Raw genomic sequence first — 9,865 nt, 5'->3', positions numbered from 1 at the left:
CAGGTGTCGAAGGCCGTATCACAAAAACGCCGTTGGATAGCCTTGATACGCTCGGATCCGTTTTGGTATAATCGAAGTGCTGTGTGCGAGTGAGAAATATTATTGGTCCTAGATGACTCCCTTGGGGCACTCCAGATGTTACAATTAATTGGTTGGAAAAGGATTTAGCCGTTCGGACGATGATTTGTTGTTAAAGAAAATCGACATCACGCCTTTGGTAGGGATAGAGAGGATAGACCGATCGGCACTACTAAACTCGTCATAGTACCAGATGAACCTGTTAAGCGTGCAATTCTGCAAATTCCGAAGCGGAACTTGGAAAAGTTTGGCACTGTGATGGATAAGACCGTCGAAAATCAGAGGACTTCAGAGTATGAATCTATAAATGGATTAGCCGACTTACTAACCCCAGTGAACAAATTTTTCAAGGATCCACCATAGATGTCACTTTCGGAAGTCCGGGTTTGACGAGCGATTGAAGGTCGAGGGAGTCCTTTAACAACTGATGTAGCTTCAATTCCGGTGAATTTGACTAACCCAAATTTGCTGTCAACAAAACGTAACCTGGCATTGTGAAAAAAAAAAACAAAACACATGCTAACTTCTCCAGTGTCCCGGAATGCTTCAACTGTTGAACATCCCTTTAGCTACTTATCGATCCTGCCTTAAAACAAGTGAAACAAGCCATCGTTCATACACATTTAGAGGATACCTATGTACTAAATCTCGAATGCACTTATTTCATGTATTTTTGTACACACTCCCAAAACACATCCTTGACAATCCTCAAACAAATTTTCTCCAGACAGATCACATTCTACAAAATCGTCTTAAAACTTGGCTATTCAATGAAAAATTAGGGGTTTTAGAATCAGGTTAAACTCAATACGAACATCAGTATTTCTAAGTATGCAACTCGCACAGGGATAATTTCTTTCACAGTGGTTAACAACGTTTCTTCACATTTGAACTCACTTTATTGTTTTGGGTTTATGAACTACAGTACTGATAGTAGGAATGGACCTTTTAGCGAGGGATCGTATTGAACAATCGTTAACCGTCCACTGCACAAAGGTATGCGGAATTTTCGGGATAACTGCATTTGTTTTTTTTTTTCGTTGTATTTTAATAAGTAAGAGTCTGAATCACACAAAAACAAAAAATGTATACCATATATCTGGTTTTATTCAATTCCGTGCGAAATGGGATATGCCACGGAAAAGTATAAAACCATCCAACGAATTTGTTTTTTTTTTCTGATCTAAACTGCAGTTAAGCCCTCACCATTCCTAGTTTATTTAATAATTATAGAATACACCATTTCCAGTACCTCAAATTTCGGGTTGATTAAAATATTAAATTACTGGAAAATGCGCATTTTACACACTAATACATGTATGAGTGGCAGAAACTATTCACTGCTCACCAACGTTCCGATAGGTTATTTATGTAGATTCATATTCATTACAACCTCTATACTTTGCATTAAAATAATGCCCATTTTCCTACAAGTATGGGACTTTAATTCTTGCTGGTATGTTTTTTTTATTTGATTTTTTATGTTTTTATGTTTTATGCATGAATAAATCCCACTAATTGTATCTGATATCAATTTCAATGCTGCGTAAACAGTATGTTATATCGTGATTTTGTGCAATTCATAAAATCGATCGTCAATGGGTTAATATTAATAACAGCAAATACATTTAGAATCATTTTCATTAATAATCAGTAAGAGGCATTATATATCGTAGTTGAATAGTTAGAAAGCACAAAACAAATCATTAATTAACTGGATTTTTTCCACTTAAGAACAAACTAAGCATTTTTAAATTTCTTTTTTACGATGATTTCAATACTTTTTTTTGGAAAATAAAACCCACTAATTCTATGCAAAGTATAGCTTGTATTACATTTATAAACGCCCGCCATATGAGTGCAAAGGAAATCCTGTTCCGGAAACCGGACATGACAGAGTCAAGTAGGGCTTCCTGTTGCCTCCATGGTTTCTTGTTTACATCGTAGAACTTCAATACGCACACATTTTTGCTTCCAATATTTGTATTCAAAAGAAGAATTCTTCGCAAAGCTCGAAAAACTTCCGTATCGGTGGATGTTTTATAGTTGAATTCAATGCTTTTGCCTGTGTCCTTTTCTTTGCTTGATAATGTCCGGTATTTTTCAAATTTATGTTTGTTATTAGACTACACACATAAATAACTTTGATGTTTGTTTTTTTTTCCTTTAGGTTGTACGTTTCTTTCTTCTGAAAGTGTAATATGTATGAACCGACTCAGTTATGTGCGGATTAACACTTTTCTCATCAAACAATAGACTACAGAAGTAGTTTCCAATGGAGTTGTAAGTTGTAATATTTAATAAATAGCAGTTACTATATTTTCTCGTACAATGGTTGATTCATAATATCGATACTAGTTATTTATGTATTTAGTTAATGATGATCGATAAACTGTTTCTCTAAATTGAGTAATTGTTTTGTAAATGAAAAACATCTTTATCATTAAAAAAACTTATCCATACTTGATACAAAAAAATCCAAAACGCTCAAACTAATAAAAAACTTACAATATATGATAAGCCATTTCAAACAAAGAGGACGCGTTATGATTAGAAAAACAAAAAAAATCTTTCGAAAATCTTACTGACAAATACGCGCAGTAAAAATGTGTTTGTTTTAAAATATGCCAGTACACCGTTGAAACCTACCTTGTAGCTCGTCACGGAGTCCCGCGTATTAACCTTCGTTTACTAAGTTCTGGTAGTAATTTCGTTAAGTCGATAATGATCATTCTCGGTGTTGCAACACTCACGTAGATCTTTTCTTACCCAATACCCGGTAGGACTGCGGCTGGCTCAACGGATGCTTGATTGGTATTGTATTGGTTTGATCGAAAGCAGCTGGCATTACGTCGGAGTCATGTGATTTATTTGGACTAAAATAATTGATAACGGTTGATTAGAATCTGGGAAAATGTTAGGTGATGTTTGTTGGATGTAGCCTTAATTTTGTTTTTTGCTTCCACACAAATGAGAAACGATGCAATAACATATAAAAGCCCGGAACCCTCGAAATTTCTTCTTAGAGGACTTCCGGGAAAAAGGAGTTTTCATTAAAAAATAAAAAAAGGAAAAGCAAATGTGTACCAAAGAACATTCTTGAAATACTTCTCAGATCCTTGTCATTTTCCGGCATCCTACTATTAAAGTCAGTTCCATATTTGTCCAAAGTTTTCAAGATTGCAGATTTCGTCAGGATCTTCTAGCCTTCTTGAACTCGCTACAGTTTTTTAAAAGCAATAAGACGGTCATACTTTGATTTAAAATCTTCATGCGTTAGTATACCTTCAACACAAGTTTCAAAATAGTCTATGTGCATCAACAAAATGTAGTTGATAAATTTCCGTACTAAACATTGTATCCAATTGGGAAACTAAAAAGACCAGGGGTTTCCAACAATTACAAACCTACCCCTCGGTTGCAACTTACCTCTTTCATGCAGGACCGGCTTAGGTCTTGGTCATAATCTTCAGATACTCTAGCGAGTTGCGAGCGGCCGCGGCCTGGGCATCCAATGCGGTATGGCCACTGCCGTGACACACGGCCACCGGCAGGGTGGACAACTGCACCAAACACTGGAACCGTCCGGAGATAGACTTTTCGTCAATATCCACGTAGGTGACCTCAAACCGTTGCTCGCTAGCGATTTCGTGCAACATCTGAACAAAGTCAACGGACTTGTCGTTCAAACAGGTTACCTGTAGGGAGGAAATTTTATTAGCTTTTTTTTAAACACACGTTTGAGTTGTCCAAAATCACTTACGGGAAAAGGGCACGTATCCAGAAATTTTCTAGAGTAAATCTTCAATTTATCTTCTACCAAAGGATTGCCACCAGCGGAAACTACCTAAAAGATTGCCTTTCCAACTAGTCATTCTAGTAGGGGAGGAATTCCTTTAAAAAATGCCCGAGGAATGGCGAGCGGAATTCTCCTCAACCCGATCGTTCCCGGACTAGGAAGAAAAACCAATATTCGAACCGTTCATCAAAGTTAAACTAACCGAGACGGGACTTCTTGACTTAGTGAATAATGGTCGGCAAAAAGAAATAAAAGGGGGAACGATCTAGAAGTCTGAACTGAGTGAGCTATCCTCTTTTGAACACATAGGTTTAAGTTTAATTCTTTATTTAAGAAACAGAATAAATTCTATTGATTGAAGGTTTGTGAACTTATTTTACATAAGTTTCAACTTTTTTGACGGAATCGGAGACATTGAGGAGGTGCATTGAGACTCTTGATTTTTTATGTTTCCAGCATCAGTAGTTGAAACCTGAATATGATTTGAAAACCAAAGCGAAAGTTAGATACAATTTCGAAACCGAGAATTTGAATGAAATTATTTCGAATGGTGATTAAATTTATAAAATTATAAAAGGGATTTCTAAACCTGATTCTGATTTAACAGAAATAGTATTTCGTTAAACGTTTTCGAACTTGGGGTTGAATATTTTCCTTAGTAGGTTCAAACGAAAAGTGTACTGACGATTTTTCCAGATAGGAGTACAATTTTCATACTTCATTTTGCAGTGTTGCTAGGATTGACCACGTGAACGTACCTGTAGCCGACGTAGGGCTTCTCCACTACGAGCCTTAAGGTTCTTATGGAACTGCGAAACTTTCTGCCCGTGGCTGGTGGTCAAACTTGGAATCCGGGCGTCCTTGAGACCGCTGTACCGTCCAATAATGTTAACACCCTTCAGCTGGAATACAGAAAAAGAAACCACACACAATTTGATATTTTTGGGCTGCAGAAAATTCAATGTTTGAATATTGTATGAAAGCGAAACCGGCTATTATTACAGAGACAAATAGACAAACTTTGAACATCTTCCCTAAAATTACAAATTGTGTGTCTTTTTCTGCATTCTGCTTACAATCGAGTTATTTTTTTTATTCAAATATATAAAAAAGCATTTTTTTAAACAACACAAATGCAATTTTAGGAAAGATCTTCTCAATCTTTTCCCTAACAAAGTTTATATGATACTGAGTTATTTTCGATACAAAATTTTAGATCCAAATTATCCCTTATGCTTGAAATTCACCAATCTAGCGCTATTGTTACGATATGGATTAAATCACTTACCTCCTCGTTGCCATCTTCGTCAAGCATCTGGACAACCTGGTTTGTTTCCAGCGGGGTGTCCTGCAGTCGTTGCCACATACGGTGGGCAGCCTGCCGCTTAGCTATTTTCTTGCTCTTGCCCTTGCCCACCTCCCGGAACTTCAGAATGGCACAGGCGATGGTGAACTGCCGCTCGTGGGGCAGTCCTACCTCCATTTCGGTTTCGTACGTTGGTGGCGGCCAACGGCGAGCCATGCACATTTCCTGCAGCCAGCCGATCGGGTTGCCACTGGTTTCCTCGTCGCCGTTTGTGTTGTTCCTGGCGATGATATTTGAGATTCACAAAATTGTTAAACCGTTGTTCGTTTTCAAGTGAAATATTTAGCATCAGCTACAATATTCAAATTGATAACACTTTTCTCAAAAGCAACTAACATACTGATGAGCAGGTTGTTCATATGATGTGTTGTGGTTCAAAACTCATCATGTATCAGGACTTAGACCTCGGGTCTCAAATCTCATTTCTTATGTCTCAGGTCTTAAGTCTCATCACTCAAGCCTCAGCTGTTCATACTCCCAAGCTCAAAATTTTTGAGAAAATTGAAAAAAAAAAAAAATAACAATGAGAAGGTTGAAAAAAAAAATAGAAATAGAAAAAAATAGAAATTTACAAATAATAAAAATACGCAAAGTACGAAATATGATAAAAAAAATTTGAAAAAATTGTAAACAATAACTGAGAAAATTAAACACAAAATAATAACAAAAAAAAAATTGAAAAAAATCGAGAAAATTTCAAAAAATGAGAAACTTTACATGATTTAAGAAATCTTACGAACTTAAAACTTAAAAATAACAAAATTGAAAAAAATAGAGAAACTTGAGATATGTAAGAGGAAATTTTAAAAATGAGAAAATTGAAAAATAGAGATGCCTGGAATGGTCCTACGAAGTTTGGTCGAAAGTCATTTGGCATATCGCCGTGTGGCATAATGCCAAACGACTTTTATGCCAAACGGCGTTATGCAATACGGCTTTATGCCAAATGACTTTATGCTAACCACCTGGAATAATTGATAAAATAAAAATTATTGGACAAAATTGAAAATAAAGTTGAAAACTTAAAAAAAAAAGAAAATTGAAAAAAAGAAGAAATTGAGAACGTTTAAACAACTAAAAAATTATAAGATTATAATTATTATAGAAAACTGAGCAAATGGAAACAATCAGATTTTTTTTAAATGACAGAATAGAAAAATATTAAAACATAGAAAATTAGAAATCGTAATATGAAAAAAATTACAATTTCTTTTCCAAACTTCAGGGCGTTTGAGATTGTTTTAGAGTCGCCAATATCATTGAAGTTTTCAACAATTTCTGGTTTAGTAAAGTGATTAATACTTGGGGTTGAGAACAGAAAAAATTTTGACTTTAAAAAACCTCCATAAAGTAGTTAATGAGAATTGCTCGGTTATTATTAAGATTTAATTAAAAACCGCTTATTTCTCTACGCTTCATTTAACAAAGCAAATAGTGATACTCACTCGGATTTAATGTTCACGTTACCCAGCTGGGTTTCGTTGAACGAAATTCCAGTCAACTTATCGATAAGCGCTTTGGCCGCAGCATGTTTGGCCTCCTTTTTGGACTTCCCAGTTCCCATGGCTGTGAAATAGAACCAAGTGTTAAAAATCAAAACTCATATCGAAAAACCCAGCCTTCTTACCGTCCTTGTCCTGATAGGACACACGATAACGAAACGTCGGCTCATGGACGGCCCCTTCGACCTGAATCAGATCGTACTGGGGGGTGATGCCCCGGCGACTTAGCAATTCTTGCAGCACCGAGATGGGCGTCTTGGTGTTTGCCGTTCCGGTTAGTTCGGTCTTCAGAGCTTCCTCGATAGGAACCGTTTCCTGCTGCTTAACAGGGGCCGTCTTCTTTCCCGGCCCACCGGATTTTCGCTGCTTAGGGAAGTTGGCTGGCGGATTGTCCGAAATATTGGCTTCGGACATAATCCCGTTCAGCTCCTCCACCTCCGGCAATTCGATTCGGTTCATCTATAGGAAAAAAGACAGATATCGGTTAGGAAAAAAACTCCGTCCACAGATTGCCAAGGATCGATCGATATGAGTTTTCACCCTCAATGAATCAATTTATTCAGTTCGTCTGACCGAATGCTCTTCTCTCTAAACACGCAACAGCACCCATAAAGTCAACAACCCTTAACATTTATACCACCGAATTAAAGCGGCAGTAACCCAGTTAAATTTACTATACACTTTCGAAGGTCCATTCAATTGCTTCAATTAAATTTTTCCTAATGGATCGGTGTCGCCATGATGGATTTTCCGACCAATTGAAACCAGACGTGAAAAATCGTGAGCCTACCGGCCCCGCTGAAAATATCAGTAAATAACAGCTTACCTCTGGAAACTTCAGTTGATTCTCGTTCACGGGTTAATCTTTAACCTATATAATGTTATAAAAAATAGAAAGCACAACGAAAACACAACTTTTTCCCAAATTTTCACTCGCGGATCACGAAAACCCCACTTTTGACCGATTTGCACAGCAGCGAAAATGATTCGGTCTTTTCATCCGCTTTTTCTTTAGGTGCGTGACTGCGTGCTGAATTCCCCTTTTTGGGATGCAGCGTGCAGCTTTGAAAGTAGGGATGTCACTTATTAACAATTGAAAAAAAGTTTAGGAAAAACGGATTTTATTAAGCAATGATAATATTATTGCTTAATAAATAATTCTAGAGTTTGTTTTGATTAGGTCGTATGAACCAATATAAATAAAACTGAGTTATTTGCTGCAAACTATTGATAAGCATGTACTTTATCTTTGGTAAAAAATTGGTTTCATTTTATCAGAAATTAACTTTTACACAATGATTTGAATTTAGGACGTATGATGACTTTTTCATTTTTCAGTGCGATTTGGTTTTTGCGTCATTATGCGTTGCCGTGTATTTGCCGGGATGCAAAAGGTCGCTAAAAACAATTCGTCAGGTTGGTTTTTACGACGTTATGCTTCGTCGCGTAAAGTTTTTTGTGAAATTATGAAAATTCGTGTAAATTAAATCGAAAACTGTATCCAGGACTGATCTTAGCCGTGCTAATAAAATAAATGGCTCCAAATTAGTATTGGGTGAGTACCATCAGCTTCACTTTTCACTGTGCACCGAAAAAACTTTTCACATTACCGCTACGTGAAAATATACATAGATTTTTGCCACCCTGAAAATCATGTGAAACCTACGTGAATTTCAGGTAGCAAACAGAGCTCGCGTAGCAAGCAGAATTCACATAATTCTCATATGTGTTGTAGGTGAACTCAATGTGACCGTTCACGTAGATCGTATGTGAATAGGGATTCGTTCTGCTACATGCATTTCACATAGATTATATTGTAATATGAACGTAGTGAGTCTTTCTCAACAAATTAATAAAAATGTTTTGGTTTTGCAGACACATTTATTGTTTCGACTAATCATCACACTACACTTCACTTATTTCACTTCACAATATTGTCGCAAAAATTGGTTCGATGATCCTTTTGGTGGTTGTCTGTCCGTCGTAGCTGGCCAATTCCAAGTTCTATTTGAAAAGGAAAAGATGCATGTAAACAACAGTCACAATATAAAATTTTTATTACTTACGGAAAATCAGCTTCTCCCTCATCCGTAATTTTTCTAACTACCAGCACCAACTATTGAATGGAAGCCATATTGAGTATGTTCTGTACTCTCTCACATAAATTTTACGTGAATACGTTATTCAGAGCTACGTGAACATCACATAGAATGCACCAAATCCCTTTGTACTTGGCGGATCACTGGATTTTCACGTAAATTGGATGTGTCTTTGCATTGCCAGCAAACGGCTATATGAATTTCACGTACGGATCAAGTGAATTTTTAATAGCTCCTAAGTGGTTCATGTAAGTCATTCGAAAATTCACGTAATGAGCGCCTACGTGAAAATCCAGGTGAATTTAAAGTTTCCTTTTCGGCTGAGTGTGTGAATAGTTAGTTTTATTTTTTCATTACAGAGGCAAACGAAATAACCAAAACAGATGTGCGATGCTTTTTTACACTCCTTTAACAACCAGAAGTGCCAATGGTAGTGGTCGGAAATGTCCGGGTGGACTCCCAACGGCAATCCCACAATACAATAATCACAAATGACATCTCTCAATGATTTCCGCGTGCTAATTGGATAGGATTAACATTTAAAACCTTTCATCAAACAACTCCGAATGAAAAACTGAGGATTTGAGCGCAGACACCAGATACCCAGACTGACCACTGAAGGCTGATTTTGGCGCTTGTTCCGCAGCGCTATCTACGGGTTATCGTGAAACTAACGGCCACCTACACAAACGGAAAAATCTTACACAAACATAACTTATTTTGTGTGCATATTGAAACGCCCTTGATATATTACACACACATTTGCATAGTGCTGTTTGTTTTCTTTACATCTAGCGATGAACACGGTCGTTTTTAGCTACCTACTTTTGATAGAAAAAAGAACCATTTATGAATTAGAGCGCATAACCAAATGTGGTTAGAATTCAACCATAGACGTTCTTCCATCTTAACGAAACGTTTGAATTTCTTTCGAAATATATTATGAATTGGTGGTTTGATATTAGGAAACTCACTTGAAACGACGTGTAAAGAAATTCATAACTCAATATCGCTCAATTAA

General features: G+C 36.7%; 1 protein-coding gene across 2 annotated transcripts; it reads right to left on the bottom strand.

Annotated features, from left to right (window-relative positions):
* Window positions 1-954: 954 nt before the first annotated feature.
* On the bottom strand, window positions 955-7,746 carry LOC129746600 (interferon-inducible double-stranded RNA-dependent protein kinase activator A homolog). 2 transcript variants are annotated; one of them, XM_055740336.1, is made up of 7 exons: window positions 7,572-7,746; window positions 6,871-7,204; window positions 6,689-6,809; window positions 5,166-5,463; window positions 4,636-4,779; window positions 3,508-3,776; window positions 955-2,954 (listed from the first exon to the last, which is right to left on the bottom strand). In XM_055740336.1, exons 2-6 carry the CDS (start codon window positions 7,202-7,204, stop codon window positions 3,528-3,530), a joined length of 1,146 nt encoding a protein of 381 aa, XP_055596311.1. In that variant the 5' UTR covers window positions 7,572-7,746; the 3' UTR covers window positions 955-2,954; window positions 3,508-3,527. The 2 variants fall into 2 exon arrangements, with proteins under 2 accessions (XP_055596311.1, XP_055596312.1); XM_055740337.1 differs by lacking the exon at window positions 4,636-4,779.
* Between the last annotated feature and the right edge of the window lie 2,119 nt (window positions 7,747-9,865).

The sequence above is a fragment of the Uranotaenia lowii genome, chromosome 2 (assembly GCF_029784155.1).
Source record: "Uranotaenia lowii strain MFRU-FL chromosome 2, ASM2978415v1, whole genome shotgun sequence".
Classification (NCBI taxonomy): domain Eukaryota; kingdom Metazoa; phylum Arthropoda; class Insecta; order Diptera; family Culicidae; genus Uranotaenia; species Uranotaenia lowii.
This window is presented reverse-complemented; position numbering and strand designations above follow the sequence as displayed.